The 23291-nt window shown below is 48.2% G+C and overlaps 4 protein-coding genes across 10 annotated transcripts; 1 reads left to right on the top strand and 3 right to left on the bottom strand.

The window, feature by feature from the left end:
* Nucleotides 1-214: 214 nt before the first annotated feature.
* Nucleotides 215-14563, bottom strand: LOC120450613 (phosphatidylinositol 4-kinase beta). 3 transcript variants are annotated; one of them, XM_039633749.2, is made up of 12 exons: nucleotides 14434-14563; nucleotides 7872-9283; nucleotides 6019-6130; nucleotides 5353-5614; nucleotides 5100-5288; nucleotides 2514-4994; nucleotides 2335-2453; nucleotides 2142-2279; nucleotides 1804-2078; nucleotides 1652-1740; nucleotides 1421-1585; nucleotides 215-1358 (listed from the first exon to the last, which is right to left on the bottom strand). In XM_039633749.2, the coding sequence occupies exons 2-12, from the start codon at nucleotides 8972-8974 to the stop codon at nucleotides 1171-1173; spliced, it is 5121 nt and encodes a 1706-aa protein (XP_039489683.1). In that variant the 5' UTR covers nucleotides 8975-9283; nucleotides 14434-14563; the 3' UTR covers nucleotides 215-1170. The 3 variants fall into 3 exon arrangements, with proteins under 3 accessions (XP_039489683.1, XP_039489685.1, XP_039489686.1); XM_039633751.2 differs by having other exon boundaries at nucleotides 13528-14563; XM_039633752.2 differs by lacking the exons at nucleotides 7872-9283; nucleotides 14434-14563 and adding an exon at nucleotides 6228-6488.
* On the top strand, nucleotides 11599-12293 carry LOC120450615. Of its 2 annotated transcripts, none has more exons than XM_039633754.1 (2): nucleotides 11599-11915; nucleotides 11987-12143. In XM_039633754.1, the coding sequence occupies exons 1-2, from the start codon at nucleotides 11728-11730 to the stop codon at nucleotides 12141-12143; spliced, it is 345 nt and encodes a 114-aa protein (XP_039489688.1). In that variant the 5' UTR covers nucleotides 11599-11727. The 2 variants fall into 2 exon arrangements, with proteins under 2 accessions (XP_039489688.1, XP_039489687.1); XM_039633753.2 differs by having other exon boundaries at nucleotides 11611-11931; nucleotides 11987-12293.
* A 1377-nt stretch (nucleotides 14564-15940) lies between the features above and the next one.
* LOC120449086 (ATP-dependent RNA helicase DDX54) lies at nucleotides 15941-19488 on the bottom strand. Its single transcript, XM_039631390.2, has 6 exons — nucleotides 19405-19488; nucleotides 18801-19350; nucleotides 17991-18745; nucleotides 17648-17923; nucleotides 16665-17582; nucleotides 15941-16077 (listed from the first exon to the last, which is right to left on the bottom strand). Exons 1-5 carry the CDS (start codon nucleotides 19405-19407, stop codon nucleotides 16683-16685), a joined length of 2484 nt encoding a protein of 827 aa, XP_039487324.1. The 5' UTR covers nucleotides 19408-19488; the 3' UTR covers nucleotides 15941-16077; nucleotides 16665-16682.
* Nucleotides 19489-19696: 208 nt separating this feature from the next.
* LOC120449489 (GA-binding protein subunit beta-1) lies at nucleotides 19697-22573 on the bottom strand. 4 transcript variants are annotated; one of them, XM_039631968.2, is made up of 10 exons: nucleotides 22441-22573; nucleotides 22233-22385; nucleotides 21818-22171; nucleotides 21537-21749; nucleotides 21401-21421; nucleotides 21083-21200; nucleotides 20702-21027; nucleotides 20549-20643; nucleotides 20417-20486; nucleotides 19697-20350 (listed from the first exon to the last, which is right to left on the bottom strand). In XM_039631968.2, the coding sequence occupies exons 2-10, from the start codon at nucleotides 22332-22334 to the stop codon at nucleotides 19889-19891; spliced, it is 1761 nt and encodes a 586-aa protein (XP_039487902.1). In that variant the 5' UTR covers nucleotides 22335-22385; nucleotides 22441-22573; the 3' UTR covers nucleotides 19697-19888. The 4 variants fall into 4 exon arrangements, with proteins under 4 accessions (XP_039487902.1, XP_039487903.1, XP_039487904.1 ...); XM_039631969.2 differs by having other exon boundaries at nucleotides 22233-22370; nucleotides 22441-22459; XM_039631970.1 differs by having other exon boundaries at nucleotides 22233-22460.
* Nucleotides 22574-23291: the final 718 nt, after the last annotated feature.

Consider the following 23291-nt stretch of genomic DNA (forward strand, 5'->3'; position numbering starts at 1 on the left):
TCGGATGAGAGAACACATAACGATTCATATAAACTTAGCAACTACAAATATGCCCCATATGCCAAATAAATATATATATATTTATCCATGTTAATAATGTCTTTCCATTGTCATTCATTTTAAAAGGGCTCACAAATAAAGGGATGTCGATATTTTTCGGTTAGCAACATCTTTCTAAAAGTATTCACCGGAAACCCAACGAAACACCATGAAATATTTTCTTGTATATTAATACGCTCATTTATTTTAGTGACATTATTTGATAATTTGTAGAAATATTAATTTACACTCTTAAATACTTGTAGCTAATTTTTGCGTGAAAGTTTACTTAAACATACATACAAGTATGTACTTTGAATAGTGCTGCTCACTTTTATAGGCTTGAAATTGTGCACTTTCAGTGCCTAGCTATTGGTTTTAGTACCCTTTCCAATGGTTTTGTTTTCTGTCTCTTTCGCAATAGCTTAGAAGTATATTAAGTTAGAAAATAATTGGGATTTAAAAATTTTCTTTTACTTAGTTAAATATGCAAATACAAACACAGCTGACAGCGACTCAAACATTTCAATTATTTATCTATATACTCGTTAAAGATATCTAAATTTTGTATTTAATATATCTTCTTAAAGATTATATTGCTGTATTAAAATTCTATGCTGCAGCAGTATTAAGCATATATCCTTATACTTATGACTATATATTGGAATTAGACGCTTTTACATATATAGTTATGAATTACAAAAGTTTAAGTTTAGAAAGGGATGAAGAGATAAACAAGTTATCGAAACGTAAGGCTGGTTAGAAGAAGTGTGCATATATGTACAGGTAAATTATGAATTTCAAAATGGAATAGCGAGTGTCTCGCGATCTCTCACAGGCAAACTAAAATTACATTCAGCATTTACACTTTCTTCATATCTTAAAAGCTAGACAACATACACCTTACGCTAATTCAACAATGAAAACGCATACAACGAACGATTTAAACTACAATAACAGATTAAGGTTTGGTACAATTTCATTCTTTTTGTTTTTTTCGGTGATAATAACATATTATATAATATACAATAATTCCTTTACAAAAGAGTCAGTCCATTATGTTGGTTACCAGCTTGGCAATTTCTATCCGCTATTATGATTATCCATTTAGATCTTCATAAAAAACCGTTCTCACAATATGCCATTCGTATAGTATTGATAACCGTCGTACAGTTTGGTTGACAGACTTTTCAACGAGTCCTGTACAAGCTGTTCAACCTTTCGCTCCATCTCTTGTTCGGTTAAATTCATATGAAAGCGTTTTCGGAGATTCTGTACGGTTCCAGAGCACCCATTCTTGAAGCACGGCAAATGGGCATCTGTTAAACAAAGTTATTATTACGGAAATCTTATTTTTTAAGTTTCTTTCTGTCGAACTTACTGCTGCGCATAATTTCCACAAAGTTAATAATACGATCCATATGCTTTCGAGCAGACATCATTCCAACTAACAAGAGCTTATTAAATTCACGCCAATGCTCCGAGCTCGTGCCACCCATCACCTCGACAAATTCTGGCGTTAGCTTAAAGGGCGACTGTTCGAATCCTGAAAACGGGCAAATTAAATTGAAATGAAGTTATGAGTTATGAGCATGATCTGCAGAATACCTACCCAAGTTTTTAGGTGATATACTTAAAATAAATCCAAAGTCAATGTGTATAATATGCCCATCCGAATGGAAGAGAATGTTGCCATTATGCCTAGAGTAATTGGATAAAAGTCGGTAAGAAAAAGAAGTTCACCAACAGAACTATTTAGCGTACCTGTCCTTGACTTGCAGCAAATATGAAATTAGACAGTAGGCCGCACAGCTTTGGACGAAATTTTTCTGAGCGCGCCGAAAACTTTCTCCGTTTGGCGAGCCGTATTCATCGATGAAATACTCTTTCAATGATTTGTTGGAGTTCTTCTTAATTTGGTGCAGGGAAACAGTGTTAAGGATCGGCTCAATAAGACCACTATCATTCGACAGGCAGACTATTTTGTACGGACGCACCCACAGATCCACTTGCTCTTCTTGCCAAATAATTTTGAACATCTGCGAAATCAATGTTACGTTGTGAGTTACAATTTTCTCTTGCATACTCGAATTTGTTTATACCTGTAACAGTTGGGTAGCCATTAGTTCTTGGCGTAGATCATCGCCACACTTTACGATGGCGGAAAGCAGCCGCCAGTTTGATAGATGGCCATATGGCGAGGACTCCCGGATGAGCTTTTCCTTTTCGTGCCAAGGTTCCTAAAGCAAGAATTGATTACACATAAAATTTCATTTTAGAATTGAATCCACTCACCTTTAAAGCAGCCGCCGAAGGATCTTCCGGGTCGTTACTGAAGGACTTGGTGTTTTCGCAGCTCAAATTGCTGCAGTGACGCAAGCGCACGTCGCCAATATTGAAAACGATTGGAGGACCTGTTAAAAAAGTAAAGTACATTAGACACACGTATACCATTGAATTTAATGTTATGTTACCTTGGTCTCGTGAATCGCAGGAATCCAGTGATATTTGTGAAATGGTGTCCCGCTCGCTCACCTTCCGCATGTTAAGGTACTGCGCTGTTATTTCGTCCTCCTCCTGCGACCACACGTCATCTTCCTGAAACTGAAGTCCACCCAACGAATGTACATTGCTGCAGCTGTTGTGTGGGCCAGCATCCCCGCAGCCGCCATCAGCTTCAGTTCCTTTTTTCCGGCGGCAGCTTGTGCCCTGCTGACTACTACTGCAGCTGGAAGTGCGACTGCAGCTCAGATGTTGGTGGGAGTTCAGGCAGGAGCCATCCAAGTGCTCTTCGCTCTTGGTGTGCCGCAGTGAAGGCATCATTTTTGGAATCAGGGGAGAAGTATATATATCGGGAATCTCAACAACTTCTACGTATATGATATAGGGCGTTTTATCCTTCGAGTTCAGTACTGCGGTCTTCTCCTCTGTAATACGGACGACATGGTGTGGAATGTCCGAGTACAGAGGAAGCCAGACTCTAGCGGGCAGGTTTTTGTTAATCAGGTTGAGGGACATCCGCAGCGCCGAAGTCTTCTCCGCTTTGGAGGGCCATGAGGTGAGATTTTTACCAACGTTCATCAACGCCTTCATAAACTCCTTCTGCGGTGACGTCTTTGGAGCTCCACAGCTGCACAGCGTCCTCTGCCCAAGCAGACCGTTCACTTGGCCTCGAACCGTCTCGAAGCAGGTGCACCCGTTATCAAATGCGTGTCCGGAAGTTAAGTCACCGAGGCACAGTTTGGCGGGCGTAGTGGGAAGTGTTTGTGTGGTATAGGGTGGCTGCTGGTACATACGGTGCGATATACTTAGTGTGTGGGGCGAGCGGAAGTCGGCTAGGAGCACAGTGGCATCTGATTGCGAACGGTGGTGCGTCTTCTTGGCAAGGGCGACCGCCGACCTCGGCTCTCCAACAGCTCCAGTGCCGGCAGACTTGAGGTCGTTCTGAGCCTGCTTGTGCTCCCTTTTCGAGAATATCTCCTTCATGAGCGCCAGCTTAGATTTCCGAGAACTGCTGTGTGAGTTTCCCAGCGAGTCCACTTGATAGTTATAGGCCTCCAAGAGCCAGAGACACTTCAGCGAGAAGTCAACCGACTTGCGACACCGAATGGTAAGATATGGATCCAGCACCTCAGCCAGCTCATCCATCTGAATGTACATAACAACCAGTTGTGGTATGTATAGATCAACCTCTTGGTCGGGAAAACTGAAGATCTTGTTGCCGATAAAGCTGAGAACTCCCGGTTCCTTCGAGTAAAAGAGGTAATGCACAGCAAAGTGTATGTTGAACACTGGCGACTCAAAGAAACGCAAAAGGCCGCTTTGGCCTTTCTCAGGCTTCTGGAGCACATCTGACACAGGTGCCTTTTCACTGATAAAATACTTGACGACGCCAGGAACGGGAAGCTTAAGTTTGTGTATCGAGTTGATTGATGAACACTTTGTCAATGCGCCTTCACTGCCTTCACTATCTCCAGGTAGACGCAAGTTTAGAGTACGTTCCTTAACTTTTGAATCGGCAGGTGGATCGGAAGGCAGGTGGAGCTTTGAATTTGAATTTGCAGCTAGCGTTTCCGTAGGCGTGACAGGAGGCGTGCTAGCAGCCGAGTTTGCTGCAGCGGCAGCCGCTGCCTTTTTGCTTGAACTAGACGTGAGCAAACTGAAGAATTCCTTCTTTTTGGAAATGTCCGTAGGTGACTTGACCACGTCTTGTGGCACACTGCTTCCTCCATTTGGCACACTTACTACGCTGACTGTCGCAGAGTGATCGGGCTGCTCTTTCTGCTTAGCGGCGTTTTTCTTCTCATGGTTCTCAATAATGCTCTGGGCTGTGCGGAATATGGCGTTCTTGGTGGCGCCAAAGAAGTTCTTAAACAGCACTTGGTCGTTCTTCGTGCTCTCCGTTGGTGTCGGAGTGGCAATCGGTGTCGGAGTCGCCGATGGCGTGGCTGACGCCGTTGACGTTACATTTGGCGTGGACGGGCAATGTGCATCGGCGTTGTGGTCTTGGTGAGATTCTCTGTGGTTGGCATCCGGATCGATTTCATTGGGAGCTGTTCCGAGTTCAACATTGATAGCTGCCTGCGACATGTTCATGACGCGATAGCGAGTTCGGGCATCGACGCCAGCATCCACTGTGTCTTCGTTGTCGACCTGGTTTTGGGACGACGGTACGTTGCTCCGCTCCAGGACCTGCTGCTGCTGTCGCTTTTGTTTCCGGGAGGGACGCAGGGTGCGACAGTCCAATTCGGTGGAAGCGGCATGTTGGGGATAGAGGCAGAGATGGTCCGGTTGCATAATGTTGTACTCCTCGTCGATGGATGTTGTATCCATTAGATCAACGCACTCCTCTTCGGCATCGGCATCCGCGTCCATCTCACCCGAATCCAGCGACTCATGTGAGTGGCATATGCGATTCAGAGATATTTGGTCCGACTCTGAGCCACAGATGATGCCTGCAGGAAGGATTAGTGTAGGAATGAGTGATTTTTACATGATCATACAGAAAACAGGAATTCAAAAGGCTCGACTGATTAGACAAAAAGTTTTCTCGCACTCACCAGAATCATCCGATCCAAGACTGGTAAGATCCTCTCGCTTCTTGGTGCTACCAGCGCTACTGCAGCTATTGTTACTGCTGCTACTGCCGTTGCCTGTGCTGCCGACAATGACACCGATCATCTCTGGGCCACTGGCCGCAACCGACTCGCTGGATTTTGGCCGCATTCGTAACGTTGGACAGGACTCCACTGTAAAAGTAACGTATGGCGTTAGGGAACAGAATGAAGAACAGGGAAAAAATGTGGATCTTACCGATGGCACTGGACCTGCAAGCGGCTGCCAAAGAAATCGATTGCTCATGCTGCGGCACAGGATGTAGCACGTTGCCCTTTGCGGTTCCAATCGTGGGCGTGCACGCCGTCGACATCAGAGCCGGCGTGGGCGTGCCTGGTGGGGAGAGGGCTGACGTTACACTTGCCGCTGTCGTGGCAATTTTGGAGCACATAGTCGCACCGAGAATGGACGGTGAGCAGAACGTGTTTTCGCTTTCAGCATTTGGTGATGACACTTCGACCTAAACGGGAGACAGATAAGCGTCTTTTAGACCAGTTTATGGATAGCCTTTGTCGAAGAACATTGAAACCCTGCACTGCCTTTGTTATAGTTTAAAGCGGCATGCTGTTATTGACTGGATTCGATAACTGAAAACACACACAAGTATTTAGCACTGGTGTATGTGTGTGCAAATTGAATAACAATGACAGCGACGCAATGATAAAAATATAAATAAACAGCTTGTCGCACACAGCCACACGCTCAGTTAGACACTTAGAAACTTTCCAGGTTTTACAGCTCTAAATGCAGGTGTGGGTTTCAAATGTTCGTGTGTGCACTCGCAACCAACAAGGCAAACGGGGTGAAGGCTGGGTCTTGGGCCTGGGAATCATCTTGGTCGTTGGACAGTGGTACACTACTAACCTCCGGAATGCGTTGCAAGGCACTGTCGAGGCTGCGATTGCGGTGGTGCTGTGTGTGATTGCTGTGATTGTTGGTCACCTGCGAGACGGGCGGAAGCAGTATGCCCATGGATCTGCAAGGAAAGAGCGAGAATTCGGATTAAATTGTGAAAAAATCAATGCATCTGTTGCGGTAACACAGTGTGCAAAAAGCACTCATTGAAAACTCACTCAGTCGCAGCTATGATAAGTGAGTTATCACACTTCGCTGCGAGCGATTTGTCTGGACGACAAAGCCCAGCCAGAGGTCGAGTGATATCTGTTAAATTCAATTAGCTGCACTCTCGGCCAGGAAAATACGCGTAGGGCCCAGAAGAACGCGCGTGAAACATAAAGAAGCCCAAAACCGAGAGCACTGAGAAGTGAATATATGTATGGGGGGTGGGGAGGAGGGCAAGAACCAGAGACTAGACGGCCAAAAGCTTGGCGATTGCCAACGACGACCCACGACGACTGACTAATCGAGTAACTTTCGCAGCCTTTGTTGACAGCTGGTCGCTGCTGAAGCTCGCGGGCTTGAGCCAAAGCTCCTGGCCACTCGGCGTACGGAGAGCCGCAGCAACGATGACGTCGTCGAAAGCTTCCAGATAGGCAAAAGTGTGCAGAACGAGGGTGGATCCGAAAGTCACTATCTCAGGTATTTTCCAGCAGGCTTATCGCGCTGCAGGCGGACAGGAGCAGCCTATTACGCGAACACCAGATAAGCAGTGCCAGTGCGATATGAGCGCGGTACATTGCTTACCGAAAGGCCCGCCTTGCCCTTACGGAACTCTGCAAGATACAGACCACGACCTTCGGCGGGAATGGATTGGAGGTGCGCTTGGCCACAGGTTCAACAATCCCTGGCTGCGTGACGCAAAGCAACGGCAAACTGCCAACGGGTCGTTCCGTATGAAAACCGAAAGGCTTTTCCGCTTCTGAAAAGCGGAGCACTCCCATTGTGTGGCCATCCCGGAAATGATATTTGAATACGGGACAGCCCATGGGATCAACTGCCTGGTGTCCTACCAACATTCGCGCTCGGTTTCTCTTATTTTCCATACGTGTTGTGTTATTTGTTTCACAACACTCGGCGATGGGCGCATTCCGAGCATTCCAAGCCACTTAAGTTGTCTCGTTGTGTCAACTATTTACGCTTATGCATTAATTTAGCGAGCTTTCGATGCCTCCAACGCTAGCACAGGGGCTTGCCTTCGCGTTGGGTGCGGATCTGCCCATGCCTACTTCTCATTCCCATAGCCCTTACCTCGCTTGATTAACCATTTTTCACCATCAAAGGATTTATTTAGGAGCATCAGCGGGAACGCTAAATTGGCGGCACGAGATCGAGAGCGTCCTAGGCCAAGGAGCTTCGGGGTGGGTCAGCTCCGCATCCATCCATCCGGGTGGGTGTGTAGCCGCACAGGAGCGCTTTGCCGGCGCACGCACTTAACAAAGACAGGGTGTGGCACCTCATCTGCCAGGCAACTCGTGTACATACACACAGCGCGGCCGCAGAAGATAGGACTTCAATGGCTCAACTGGGTTTCAGTAAAACAAACTTTTGGCATTGGGCGCGAGAAATCATTTGAAATATTATACGCTATTATTCCAATCGCAATAGTGCTGAACTATCCACAGGGGAACTTAATAAACGGGCTGTAGTTCAATAAAAAGCTGATAAAACACCAGTTCGAAAGGGAAAGATTTTGCCTGCAGGCAGCCGACTGCTTTAGCAATTTAACAACAAACCTCTTATTTATGCTGGGTTATAAATATCCATCCCAGAACACTACAAACTCTACTACAGCAAGGGAGTGACGAAACAGAACTCACCTAAAGTCCAAGCTTAAGTTTCTTTGGTGCGTGGAAATGCGTTTCGGCGGATTCGCACTTCCCGGAGCTGCAGATGGCGCCAAACTGAGATTTGGTCGGCCGTGCACGGAGGGCATGGAGTGGTTAAACACGCGGCTCAGGCTGAGACGTGGCTTGGAGTAGCGCGAGTGCTTGGGCGTGCTGGCCGCTGAGCTGGCTCCCGGGAGGCACTTTATCGTCGGCATCTGGCCGCCGATGGGCAGCGTGACGGGGGCGGCCATTAGAAACGCGGGTACGGTACTGCCGTTTCCATTGCCCAGGTCGGATCCCAGCGAGGAGAGCGTGGTGGTGGAGGCCGAGTGCGGCTCGCAGGCTATGGAGAGCGACGACTGGCTGTGCGGGCTGCTCATCCTACAGGTGGCGGACGATGTGTTGTGCTGACTCCCGCTGGGACTTGGATGGCTTGCCGAGGCGGAGGCGGAGACGGAAACGGAGTCACAGGTGCTCTCCGCCACAGTGGGACTGTGCACCACGGTGCTGTTGCTGTGCTCGCTGGAGCTACTGGTGCTGGTGCAGGCGGCAATCGAGTGCTCGGAAATGTCATCGTCATCCGTCGCTGGTGGCGCTGGCGGTGGACACGCCCATGTTTCAGCCACCTCCAGGTTGGCATTGTCGCCAATCGGAGTGCATGGGCTCACGGCTTCGACGGCTTTTCCGTTCATGTTCAAGTCGGACAGCGCGTCTGTCACGGACAATCGCACCGTCGTGGGCAGGCAGTGATCCACGACATCGACTCCGGTGGCCATTGTCGCAACTGTCGAAGGCGAGCAGGGCTTGGTGACTGGCCTTTCCTCTGCCACAACGACGACGGAGGAAAGGAGCATGTTGTTTGCATCGATTTCGCGGATGTGGCGCAGGGCCGGGTAGCCACTGTTTTGGGCCACGGGCTTTTTCTTGGCCACGCCGCCGCCCACGCTGGCTATACTGATGCCCACGCCGACGAGTCCTCCGCCAGCAGTTTGCTTTGCCTCCACCGGAGCAGTGCCATTCGCCGCTCCCATGGGAGAACTGCAGGTCGCATTGCTATTCTTTTTACCCTTAAATGCAGATATAACGGAGTTCATTTTGATTTGAATGCGGATAGTTGGATAGTCGTGTAGTATTGTGGGCAGATTTCAGGTTTGGCTTCTAATAGCTATTGAGTGTGCTTAATTGGCGACGTAAGCATTTCCTTCTGGCACAACCTCGGAATTGCTTGTTGGTTCCATCGCTCAACTATGCGTTTTCGAGTGAAATGGTTTGCTCTGGGTCATCGGGGTCTTTCTCATCTAATTGCCCTGTCGTCTCGGCTCATTGGCGCGGAATATGTGGCTCTCATATCAGATCGTCCTTTTTATAGTAGCTGCTACAGTCGCTTTTCGCCCATCGAACCACTAGAAAGATAAAGAAATTGGTGTCAATTAGTAATGTTCGATCAATTTAATGCCCCTCATCCCAGTCTGTGGTTCATATTCAGCCAAACGTAATGTAATACTGTATCATAATATACTTCATCATGGTCTCAAAATGATTTCAGAAATTTCTCTATTTCAACTTGATTATAATATATACGCACACGCATACACATGCAATAGGTAGAGTATCAGAATCGAAGATGCGGAGATGGGGAATAGCCTTTTAAAGTATTTAATTGTACGCCGCCTTGACCCATTTAATCATGGTGTCACGAACAAACGACGAGCCTTATTTTTCGGTATGTATATCGACGCCTAATACAATATTCTTTTGTTTCCCAGTGTCAAATGGAAGAGAGCTGCCACTTTAGCTACTTCTGCCCCTGGCTAAGTCGCCTTAGTAGTCTTATCTTGGTCGGCCACATCGCCCTGCATCCTCGCCCGCATGCACGTTCGTTCATTGGGCAATGAAAATTTGATGAGTTGGTGACCTGACCCCAATTATGTGTGTTAGCCATCATCTGCACTGACTCAATCGCTCGTCCGTTAACTGGTGCTGCCGTTAATTGTCGGACTAATGATGTTGCTCGCAGGTGAGTTACACTCTTGTAATCAGTAACTGATTTGTGATCAGCACTCAAACAACACTCTATTACTCCATACTGAAATTGTTCTGGCTCGCTTTTGGCCTTCGTACGTCGGCCATGTGCAGCTGAACTGCCATGAAGAGGTCTAACGTGGCTTGGAGCAGCTATTCGGCCCGAGCATTCCAAGTGGGACCTTTGAATCTACGCTTCTCTGGCCGTGTTTCGTTCTCGGAACGAGATGAACAAGATGAAAGCTCGCAACGAAGACCAAGCTGTTAAACTCGGGCTGCCCGAGCAGCTCTCCTGCCACTCCGTTCAGTGACTCCGATTCCGGCTGCAGTTGCAGCTGCAGCTGCATGCCACTGGATTCAGTTTCTTGAACAGCTGTGCGGTTGCAGTGGTTTGGCAGCTTAACAGCTTAGCAGCTTAGCAATGTGCTCTCTGACTTTTTTCGACCAACTCAAAGTGCACGTTGCACTTAAACCGAGAGCTGCCATGGAGCTAGACCTTTGAGAGCTAACCACGGTACTGATACGTTAATTAACTGCATAGTAAACCTTTTGTGGCTGCACCTGCAGTCAACTCGCGAATCTTTCAGGTGGTTGCTCGCATTCTCAGCATATTTCTGCTTGGAGGCGGACTGTATCGCCAATTGTTGCGTTCATTCGCTGTTTTGAAAAGAGCTTAGATCAACGCAAAATCACTAACTGGGAGCTTCCCTATCTCTAAGCCATCGATTCGGCTTTCCCCATGCTCAACAACGCACTCGTTTGGAACCATCAAGTTGGTTTATCAGCGTCCCAGCAAATACATACTTGTATGTCACAGTAAAAAACCCATTTGGAACTCGGAGGCAGCAGTGCCACCAGCATTCGCAACAGACGCCACGAAGCTCGCGCTCGGTTGCAACAGCGAATCTAGAGTTTCACATTCCGCTTCTGTGCGGTTAATAAACCGCAAACTGTTCGAGACTTCGAGACAACGCAGTTAGGCGCAGATACTTTTGCCGCTGCGCAAAGCAGACTCCCTAAGATACAATATGCCATATGTACCTACATATGTACATATATGCAACGTGTTGGATTGTGTGAACGCCAAACGCCGCTATCAAGGTCAGCCCAATCAGCGAACACACACGCCGCAAGTATCTACATAGTTGAGTAACTCTGAAAATACTCAAAACATGATCAAAGCGCCTGCAGAACCAAGCCGATAAATCGATGCAATTAAGTAATTGATTAAAATCCCTCGCAGACATCCGAAAGTTGGATATTATAAGGGCCACCCTTTTCACACAACATCAATTTTCCGTTGCACTTCAGAGGGGACAGCTGGACAGCTAATCAGCCAATCAGCCGCGGTGCTCGAGGAAAAGCCTAATGATCGTTTTTCATCTTCATCCGAGGGAAAGTTGGGTTACACAACGAGTGCATGGCTTGGGGGCGAAAAAGCAGGGCTGGCGCCGCCCATTACACGGTTCCACTCTATTCCACATCAATTCCTAGCGAAGATATTATTTCTTTATTATATTCCCCAATTAAAAATCGAAAGTTATTCAAACTAAGACATCCCACAAAAGCCATTACGAAAGTTCTCCCTTCAGCGAAAGTTATTGGAAGAGGTGTATGACTACCATGAAGTCGCGCTTGGAAGAGGAGCCCAAGAATCCTTCAGCCTCAGTTGGCTGGCCCATTGAATAGGAAGTTGTTCAGTGAAATCGAAGCAACCTTCGCTGATCATGACAATTCAACTTGGCTTTCTAGTTTGGCTATTACTGTGCGGCTGTATCAAAAGACCGCTTCTTCAGCTCATCCAAATTGTCCTGCTGCACGCCATATGGCGCGTTCCCAGTCGAAAGTGATCCGGGCTGCCTGGGTCGTGGACAACCCGAACCTGGTGGCCTCGCTGCCGTACCTCAACTTTCTTCGCTTCCTGAAGCGGAACTTCTTCCGCAGGACTAACTTGCGCCGCCTGCTCCAGGAGGGCCTCGTCCGTTGGAACGCACTCAGTGATGCCAAGAAGAGGTTATTCGAACCAGAAGTAAGGCAAATCCACACCATTCCATTGACTCCCCATTATTGCTCCCCATTCACAGCGAATCTTGGCCCGTGTGGCTCGCAGGAGAAGGAATAAACGACGCCGCCGATTACTTCGCCGTAATCGGCATGGCCAAAAGGGACGTGGTGCAGTGCGTCGGCCCATCTACGACAAGCGTCCTCCACCGAGACGCCGCAGGTGCAAGCAGAGAGTGAGAGTAGCCTCCAATGAAAATACGCATAACTCAGGAGGAAAGAAAAGCAATGCTCAAGGCAAATAGTGAAAAAAGACTTCAATTTAAAGTATTTGTTGGATTGTTAGAAGGTAGCATTTTGAAAATAAATATTTATTTGTATACAAAAGTAGAGAAATGCATTGAATGAGCAGCAAATAATGCTGATTTCGTTACGGAAAGAGAAAATGTGGGTTTATCTTGCTTCATAGCCTGCGATCGGAATCTGGATGCCGGAAAATATACCATCGGCGAGACAATTCGACAAGTCGTCTTTGTGTGCCAATATATAATTAATAATTTGTTGCTTCCGTTTGCTACGCAAACAAAGCAAAAGCAGCCACGAAAGCAAGTTGAGAAACAAAAATAGCGACTCTGACCACAACTAGTTTTTAGTGCTTAGTGTTCAGTGTTCAGTTTTGAGTTTTAAGTTTTCAGTTTGGCCTGCGCTGACGAACCTGACTTCGCGCTTTTGGCATGATTAGTGGATCTAGTGATCGGAAACCAATCCAAACTCGTTGCCTCTTGCTTTGAAAATTCCCGTTTCGGATGTTTCAACTCACCAGTTGCTTACTTAACTATTTGGCAAGCGTGTAGCGACTCAACAGGCGGCAGTTGCAGCTCTTATGTCAAAGCTATCGCCACTCGAAAGCGTAATTACAGTTTAATTACAATCCACCGCTCACTGGAGCTATTCCCGGAGAAAGACTGTCCAGCGTCTTCCATTCGGACGAGCAGCAATCTTGGGTGTGCGATTCGGAAATCCCCGAATCGGAGTCAAGCCTTGCTAAGCTTGGCTAAGAGGAGCATTGCGGGGCAGGAGATCGGGCTCCCCTTTGTGCTCTGCTCTTTGTTGCCGTATGCCTTCCTGCCCACACTTCGGTATTTGGTACTCGCCACCAACTACCACTGTTCTGCGGAGGGTTCAACGACTCGAGCACGTTGGAGACCTCGGTGGCCGGTGGCCCTATGTTAAACGCAGCTTAGTCTCGAAACCGATGGCTGCACTGGTGCACTTGTGGTCACTTCACTGCTGAGCTGGGCGCGAGTCAATGAACCGTCCAAAAAGTAGAAGAGATCAAAACACGCCTGCTCGAAAGGCTGAATGCAGCTAAAGATAAACCCAGGCATTTAAACGAAAGGTCAGGTTTCCGTGTTCCCGCTCCCGTTCCCCCTCTTCCCTCTGCCCGAGCATTCTTTTGCCCGCATTTCGCCGAGATACCACGGCAATCCCCGATGCGCAAGAAACTGAAAACAATCAACAAGGGCGGGCTTGCATCCGCATATGAACGTAGTGGTGATAGCGGCCTTATCACCGGACCAGGCGCACCACTTCATTTCATTGATTCCAGAGCAGGAGTACTCACAGTGTCCTCATATCCAGTCGGTGCGGAGACCAGAGAGTGGAGAATGGAGAGCGGTGAGTGGAGAGTGGAGCGATGCAATTTGCTGGGTATTGAAGACTATGCCAACTAACGCGAATAGGCAGGCAGAGCATTCCACTTTCACTTGTGGCTTTCGCGTCGCAACCCTATGCCGATGATTATTATCACCGTGGAAATGGGAAGGCGCCGCCGCGACACCTTATTGTTGCTCACTTGCTCGCGATGCGCCTTGCGTTCGTTTTAAATGTTGTTTTCCAGGTGAGCGGTACGCGGACACGGTACGCGGTACACGGTACACTGTACACGGTACCAGTTTTGCCCAGCAATAAACAATTGAATTTTTAAGTTGCACAAGCACCAACACAGGCACCCACACAGACACGGTTACAACTACAACACTATGAGAGGGCACCACTACCAGCGCGTACGCGACTTGCAAAATCTCGTTTCGCTTGTGTGCGTGTGTTTGCGAGCAACGCTGGCTTGGTGTGCGTGCGAAAATTCACCCGACGAGAAATCACAATTCGACGACACTTGTTTCAATAATTCAGCAGCATTCTGCGTGCTTCCTTGCCTTGCCTTGCTTTGCTTTGCCAGTCTCGGTCGCGGGTCGATCTCAAATCTCAAATCTTAAATATAAACAAGTTGTACACTGACTTTAAGAGGTGGGCGAGAGGGCTGCGGGTTGCGGGCTGCTCTGCTCTGCTCGCTTCGACCGAGGGGCGAGACACACACACAGACGCACAGGCAGAGCGACGTCAGACATACACACACACAAACACACGCGCGAAGGAACAAAAAGAGACGCGCCCATAGTATGTATACATCGTCAATGCACAAGGATGCACGAGTGAGGCGCCGCGTAATCCTTTGACCTGCGTTTATCACCTTATTATGCACAGCTGCAGCACGGCAAAACGATCGGTAATCCACTTCTGCTCTCTTTGTGTTCCACTACAAAAACAAATTTCGCGACGACCGGACGTCTACACACGTCCAAAGCAATCGACTTTTTTCTTCGAATGACGCGTAGCTCGGCGAGTTTGTGGGCACTCGGCGCGGTCGCGAGTAATCCCTAGCGCGTCATTTTGCCAGACTCTACGGTCACACTGTGCAACGACCACTTGAGTTCAATGAGTATACCCGTTACCCGTTACTCGTTGAGTGAATCGGTTAACCCGTTACTCGTAGACTAAGCGGATATACCAGATTCGTTGAACGGTATTTAATCGGGTTCAGTAACCGATTCGAAACTTTAAATCTAACGAACTTTTAGTTTTTGAAAGTATGTTTCTCTTTCTTCAGCTGAAAAGATCTTTCTTTGTAGCGCTTGCACTCCATATTTTTGGTGTGAAACCCATCACCCTATTCTGCTCCGATTGCGTAGCATCTGGTGACGGCATGAATTAAATAATTCGTTCTTAAGTGACGCTTAGAAGCATTCCTCGGCAAATTGTGCAATTGTCTGAGCGTCCCAAATTAGAAAATGCATGATAAGCCATTGGCCGCCTTCAGGCATAGTAATTTAATAGCACACAAGCCCACATGTTCAGATCTCAAGGCGTAGATTACGTTTTTCCGACCGGACAGCCACAGCACAGCACAGCCTGGTTCTGCGTGAGTTCAACAATCTCTAAATTGGTCGTTGCAATGTAAATTGTGCTGCAGGCCACTGCGATTGGTCTTCTTCCCCATCCCCATTCCTTCCCCTTTCCATTCCCCTGGCGCAAGCCACATTCTTTTGATTGACTTGAATTGGCTCTCCTCGGATATGATCGTCCGCTCGAAGTGTTTGGCTGGGATGCGGACGGACAGCTCGAGTTTGGTTTTCCATTTCACTTCCCTTAGGTCTGTCATCTATATTGGAATCTCAATTTATCTTACATTAATTGCAGTGGGCACTGGAAGTCGACTGTCTTTCTCCACCCGAATGGCTTTGTATCTGGGTGCAACGGATATCTCTATTTAAAGTACCAACCGAGTTTTCTCAAATCAGATTTCAGTGACACTAAAGAAACCCGGGTTTTGAGTGCGTCCGGGAAATGCTCCTAAGCAAGTACTTGGAAACATCTCGTGACACATGGTCGGGAATACGATTTAGGCACCCCTCAACTGCGAATGAGTGAGCAGGAGGTGATCCTGTCCCATTCGCATGTGGCATGTGGGGCGTGTTGCATGTGGCATGTGGCTTCTACCACCAGTTTAATTGACGGCGACTGGGAGAGTGCGAACTGGTCCAGGGGGAATCGCGCTGATGTAAATGGAACCATATGCGCTCTTAAAGTATTTTTGGAAAACACGAAACCAGCGAAAAGGGAGGTTTCCTTCGTTCAATTGAGTTCGATTTGGTGCCAGATGATTTGATGTCATTGTCGCCACACCCAAGTCTAAAAAGTGTTGTTCATCGTTTATTGTGTACTATTATAAAAACACTCTACATTCAGTAAACAAATATGGGGAGTGTTTCCTTCGGGGAAGGCGACTTGTCAGCACACTACCCATGCGCCAGTTGGCTGAACTGTTCCAATGTTTCTGTGGATTGAAAAAAGGAACAAATCAGTCAGGCCTACGCAATTCAACTTCGATTAGGTGCATTTATTTATGTTAAAAATAGCAGGGAAGCAGCCAATTACGTGACTATCTACGTATCTGCGGGAAGCGGCAGCAGTGCGAGATTGCAAATGATGCAGGCACGGAGCTGTTGAGAGCAGATCCGTAAACACAGAGATGACTAAGTGCTGGCAGCTGTTTCTCTTTCCACTTCGTGGGCGCAGGCAGAGCACAGAGCACAGCGCTCGGGTGGGGGGCACACGCACAGGATATGCGTGTCATCAGACAGGCGCACCCGAATCCGAATCCGAGCCGCAGTAGGTAGGCGCTCGCTTGACCTGCGCAGGGTGAACACACCCATGGTGTGCGGCACAGCTCTCGGCACGCACATACTTCGCCCCGTTCTATTTGGGTCACGTTTGAAGGGAGGACTTAGGTAGGACCACTAAACAGCACGTTTCACTTTTGACTTTACAATTGACCCGGCTGCTTCTACCGCTTTGGTTAGTAACAATTGAATTAATTGCCCACACTAAGGAAAAACACGTAACGTGTAAAATGGCACTAACCTGCGTAGAAACTACTTCCTACTTCCTTTTTCTCGAGCCACCCGTTGATTGAGCTTTAGGCCGCTGGGTTTTCCGCATGCTGCGCTTGCGGTTTTCGCTTTTCCGCTCTGCGTTATCCTCGTTGCGCTTCTTGATGAGCTCCAGGCGCATTCGAGACTTGACAATCTGCTCGGGGCGGCGCATCTCCTTGTCGTTGCCGGTCAGCCGTTTCTTAAGCTCTAGTTTCACGTTGTGTCGCGCATGACGGCTGACTGGGTAGCGTTGGGCATGGCTCAATGGCTTGGCGTTCTCGTCACCACTGTCTGCATTCTCGCGCTGCAGCTGGTCCTCGATCTTAGACTTCTCCTTCCACTCTGCGTAGCGACCTGTTTTGAAGGAGGCAGGAATCCAAGCACCGGACTCGGTCCGGATTTTGTTGGCTCGCGGATCCTGTACAGATACCATTTTCTTCTTAATTCGGTCCCACTTCTTCAGCCCAGGCTTGTGCTTCACGTCCTGGGATGGATTGTGGTCGGACACCGAGAACTCGGCATTCTGCGCCTGCCGCTCAAAGTTGTTGATGGCCAGGCCATCCTCTGTGTGCTTGTCCGCCGACTGGTACGGCACATAGTGGTCCTCGTCCTTGCTGTTTATCTTGCGCTTCTTCTTCTTTGGCTTATCCTTGTAGAGGGCGTCCATGTTCTGCAGCCTCTTGGGTGCGACGACTTTGTTGAAAGTGCTACTGATAGCTTCCTCGTCGGCGGTGGGCATTCTGTTTGAGCTCGGCTTTAGCGCCTCGGTCGTCTTCTTTTCCTCGTCGATGTCCTCTTCGGCGCGCTGCTGCCTGAACTTGCTAATTACCTCCGCATGCTGCAATCGTTTTTCCTTCATTACGACGAACTGCGTCGATTTCTGCGTGGTGTTCAGTTCAAAAACGGTCTGAAAAGCGCACAATTACTTGTAAGAAAGTGGAAATTTGGTCGCAAAACTGTTGATAAACTTACACCGCCAGGTCGGAAACTTCGCATCTTGACCAGTATGTCGTGCTTCTCCTCCTGCAACTTGCGCTCCGTGGCAGAAACCTTGGCCTGCGACTCTGCTGACTGGCCACTAGCTTCAGCCGCCTGGGCGAGAGCAGGCGCCGCTGTGAAGAAATCCTCCAGTGGCTTGAGCGCAAAGAATTTGATTTTCTTCACGCGCGCATTCGCATCCGTGGAGGCCACTGGCCGGGAACTCAAGTATTTTTTGTAGGCGTTTTCGCTGGTGCGCAATACTCCGGCCTGCAGAAATAAATATATACGAGTCTTAAGAACCTGAGATCTGCAGTGCATTGCAATTCCAACTTACAATGTGGTGGCTTTTCTTTATATCCGTCACTGTGAGGTGCTCTTCCTCGAGCAAATCTTGCGGAATGGTCCCCAACGCCGAACTGTCGTGTATATTGAAGGGCCTGTTCAAGAACAAGTGCAGATCCAGAAGATGTGCCGTGTCGTCCGTGGATACAATGGAGTATGCGGTTCCTGTGCGACCAGCGCGAGCGCAGCGACCTACCCGGTGCACAAACAGTTTCGGTTTACCCGGAAAATGCAGGTTCACCACAAAGTCCAGACTGGGAATGTCGATACCACGCGCGGCCACGTCCGTGACGATCAGCACGGACACCTTCTTGTTCACAAACTTGGCGGTGTTTATTTTGCGAGCAGCTGGATCCAGGCTCGAGTAGACGGACGCGTTGGAGATTCCAGCCTCGGTAAGTATGTACGAAATGAGTTCCACATGGTGCTGCGTGCCGGCGAACACCACGGTTTGCGACTCCACCGGAATGACATATTTCAGGAGAACCACAAGCGCTGTGTAGCGGTCGTCTGGTCGACAGTAGAGAAACTTTAGGGCCAGGGCATCCGGCAGCTTGGACTCGACGTCCAAACGAATTAGGACGGGGTCGTTCAGTCCGGCACGCGCGAACTCCACTAGCAGCTTTGGCAGCGTGGCCGAGAACATGACCGTCTGCCGGGAGGACGGCAGTCTGTGCAGCGTTTCGTTCAGTTGCTCGCCGAAGCCCATCTCAAAGAGTCGATCGGCCTCATCAAACACCACGTACTCTAGGTAAACAACAAAATGATTTACTGATCCTATGCTCTGGAATCAGCAACTCACCTATGGAGTTGAGCTTCAGGTCCATTTCCACACACAAGTGGAGAAAACGACCGGGCGTAGCGACAATTACATCCGGGCACGTATGTATGGCCGAGAACTGCGAGTCCATGGAATCGCCTCCCAGCACCAGAATGGTCTTCAGCTCCATGAAGCGGCCCAGCTCCTTGATGAACTTGTACGTCTGCACAGCCAGCTCTCGCGTGGGAGACAGGATCAGGGCACGGGCTCCCTTTGTGGGCTCGCGCCTCTGCAGCTTTTCGAACAGGGGAATCAGGAAGCAGGCCGTCTTGCCGGAGCCGGTCTTGGCCATAGCCACCACATCGCGTCCCTCCAGGATCAGGGGGATCGTCTTTCGCTGGATGGGCGTGGGCACCTTGTAGCCCCGCTTGGTGATGCCCTTTATCAGCTCGAAACCCAGGCCCATGGACTGGAATCCGCCACTCTTGTTCTTCTTCGACTTGGACTTGAGGATGTCGGCGCCGCGTTCGCTGATGCCCCCATCGTTGTCCAGTGAGGGAAACCCTGGTATTTCATCCGCCTGCTTTTTACGCTGCCAATGCGAAGTATTTATTGAATGCTAGGGAATTAAAGAACACTTTCTTACCATATTTTTTATTTGTTTTGAATAAAAACAACACGTGCAAAATCGATGACTATTCCCTACTATCGATAACTACACAGAGTGGGCCACACCGCTAAATTTAAAATTGACTAACGCCACAAGTTATCCGCTTAAAATACCGCAGTGCAGAATGGATAATGTAACTGTTATTTGAATTCATAATTTTAATACTCAATAGATTTAATTTGCATTGCTTTAAAACGCATATAAACACTTAGTGATATCAAAATTTATTAAATAAATGCAACGTCTGTTCCAAGTGATGGATTAAACATGAATTTTTAGCACAATATATTTGTATCTACATCCGAATTTGTTGAATTTCTCTTAGCAATCAAGTTAATTTGGTTCCGATAAAGAAATGGTATGAAATAGTCATTTTGCTGAATGATTTACAAATGCACTTATCGGCTCACTATCCTAACAATACCTTAACGTACTTACATCAAATCTATCTTAGCACTAACTAAACGTCCTCTCCAAAGTCCAAGTCCGCCTCCGACTCCTGCACCAGCACCATCTGCTCCAGGCGGTCTATGCGCCTCAGCATCTCCTCCTTTTCCCGCTGAAAGGAGTCTGCTCGCCGCCGCAGTTCTTCGTTCTGACGCCGCAGCTCGTGGAGCTGGCGACAAATTTCCGAGGAAGTGAGCAGCGGCATCACATTCGGAGACTTCGCCGTCGGCTGCTTCGTCGCATTGACGATGGCCTTGCTGGGTGCCGCCCCGTTGTTTGCTGTACATTGCCCGGATCCTGCCGAGAGTGAAGGTCGCAGCTGAATGGTCTGGACGGTGCCCACTTGTCCCCGAAGCGAACTGCCGGACGCGGGATGGTTTGAAGGCAGTGGAGCTGGGATGGCGGCTTCGTTTAGGCTGTGTGATTCTTCCAGCAAATTGGGCTCCAAAGGTCTTTGCAGAGAAGGGAGCTTCAACTAAACGTAGGGGAATAGAAGACAGCAGCTTTTAAGTTGTTTCTTTGTAAACCACCTAGTACTTACCTGTCGAGCCTGCAACTGGCGCATGTTGACTAGCTTTGTGCCATCGGGAAGCTGCCGCACCATTCCAGAGCTGCAGAGAGTCAATGAGTCGATATTTATTATATTTCTGCAAAATATGTGAAGTCAACGTACCTTGCCAACGATGCGGGTATTTTCTGTAGGGACTTTGGCTGGTTGTCCGATCCGTAGAGTTTCTTAAAATCAGTCAACGAGATTATGCGTATATTCTGCCCTCAAATATTCTTCATTATAGGAATTGGCGAGACAAAACAATTAAAAGTATACCTTGTTCTTGGCAACCCCCGCCGGCGACGAAAGATCCTTCTGCTTGATGACATTCATGCGAATCTTGGGATGAGGGTTATTAACATTTGTGCGGAGAGCTACGACCGATGGCCGACCATTTCCATTCATGGATTGCTTGCCGCTGACGCCCGATTTTGTTTCGTGCAGCAGCATGCGTCCACCTTCCGAAAGCACAAGCTGGCGTCCATTCTGCAACGCAGTGTTCAGCATTTCCTTCGAGGCCTCGTCGTCGTTGTCCTGCACCATGTCTGCGATTCCGTGCGTCTTTAGCATGTTGAGCGCAGTGTTCCGCAGCACGTTTGCATCTGCAAGGGAAAACAGGTTTTCAGTTCTGTGATACCATCGAATTGGGTAACTTACGGCCTCGCAGGTTTTCCAGGACATCCATTCGCTCTTCCACCGACATTTCTCGGTCGTCAATGTTTTTAATTATTTCCGGCTCATTCATTATTGAGCTGACGGCTTCACTGGTTTCCTTCTGCAAATCGAAAGCGAATAAATAATCATTGTTTCTATGAGCATCAGCAGTACAAAGATGAGAATTTAAGCTATGGGTAATAAATTTCCTTCAGCGAATCAATAGGAAATAACCTATCATTCACAATGGGTTGCAGTCCAAAATTGGGAGTGTTAGAAGTTATTTATGGCAACCGAATACAAGCGGTCGCAAGTACATACTCTGTTCTTATGCGTTTGTTGCTGAAGTTTCATAAGCGCAGCGTGGTAATTAAGGGACAGCCAAACAAAACGTGAGTAAAACCACATATTAAGTAACAAATATCGGACTTCAGCGAAATCCTGCGGGCGTACTCACCTCCGATTCCTCGTTGAACTTTTTACTGGCCTGCGCCTGCCGTGCCGCTTCCAGTTCCGCCAGCACATCCGCTTGTTCCGTGTACACGGCAAGTCCGATCGGCGTCTTGCCGAATTTGGAAACCAAGGCGACGTCTGCCTGGCACTTGAGCAGCAGGCGCACAATTCCCTTGTGCCTTTTCTCAACCGCCCAGTGCAGCGGGGTCATCCGAAGCTGACAAGGGAATGTTGGTTAGTCATGTTGGGCCACTTGTTGTTGGAACAGCTTTAGGATGCTCTTACCATGTCGCGGGAGTTGACGCTGCACTTTAGAGCTAGCAGCAAACTGACTACCCGCTCGTGCCCGTAGTAGCAGGCCAGGTGCAGCGGCGTTCGGTCCACCTTGGTCTTGGCGTCCATGTTGATGCCGCCCTGCAGAAGGATTTCGCAAATCTCCAGCTGATTGTTCATGGCGGCAAAGTGAAGTGCCGACATACCGAGCCAGTCGGAGGCGAAGGGCGCTCCATGCGCCAGCGCCGCCTTGACCCCCGCCACATCACTGTCCCTGGCGCACTGGAGCAGCTGTTTGCCCAGGTCCACGCATGTGGCCGGCCCCAGCAGATTCCCCTTCTTTTGCTGGACATCCCCTTCGGTGCGCTGTGGAGGAGTCGTTAGCTAGGTCAGCTTGCCTTAAAAGCGGGGTTACAGTGAATCTTACGATCTCATAGTGCATCAGGTTGGAATTGGAGTTTTCCATGGGGTAGACATGGCCATCCGCGCGGAGAGTAGCAACAACTTTGCTGGCGCCGTGACTGTGCATTTTAGCAGACGAACACTTTCGGCGACCGGTGGAGGACTATAATTGGCATTACTGCAATAAGTTTATTGAGCAAAAGCTAAGAATGGCTTTAATTATGAATGTTTACGTTTTTAGATCTCCACAGTGTGACCAGACGAAGAAAAGGCGTTTAGCTCAACTATCGGATAAAATTGTTTCTGAGATGGCTTTCGTCATTGTACCTGTCTTATATTATAATATATTTAAGAAATTCATTTCTGATTGACTGTGATGTTGAGATATCCACTAGAAATGTCATCAATCAGAGTAATAGCCTTTAGGGCATTCACATGAACTACGAAGGAAAAAGAAAATAAAACTGAACCTATTGGTATATACCAAAAGGGAGTAATGGGTATCGATAATTTCTGAACCAAGCAAAGGTCACACTTTGTTTTTATCGAGTTACCAGTTCGTGAATTGAGGCTCGCGGCGCGCTTTGTGCTTAGTAAAACTAATTTTTGGCGCGGTTAACTAGTAAATGTGCAGCGGGTTATTTGAATTCAGTGATGCGCGTACAAGAGGCATCCATGTAAATAGGGAACCGCCTACAAGAAAAGCAAGCATTTCTTTGTTGAGTTTTTCGGGTTTTCAATGTTTGATGCATGAAAAGAATGGAAGTAACGGTAAAGGCAACGGCTTTTTACTCTCCTCCTCTTTCAACCTCGCCATTTTTTTTGAAAGTGCAAGTGTGTGTGTGTATGCTTTGATTCAAATTTACAGTGCGTATTAGGAAAATATTAAGAAAGCAAGCGAAAAAGTGAAAAATAATTAAAATCAGTGATGCCTGTATAAAAAGCACCCACGTAAATGGGGTATAGCTGAAAGCATTTTTTGTTCAGTTCTTAAGGTTTTCAAAATTTGAGGCATGAAAAGAAAGGAGGTAACGGTAACGGCAACGGTTTTTTGCTCTCTTCCTCCTCTTTCAACCTCGCCATT

This window comes from Drosophila santomea, chromosome 3L (genome assembly GCF_016746245.2).
Source record: "Drosophila santomea strain STO CAGO 1482 chromosome 3L, Prin_Dsan_1.1, whole genome shotgun sequence".
Lineage (NCBI taxonomy): Eukaryota > Metazoa > Arthropoda > Insecta > Diptera > Drosophilidae > Drosophila > Drosophila santomea.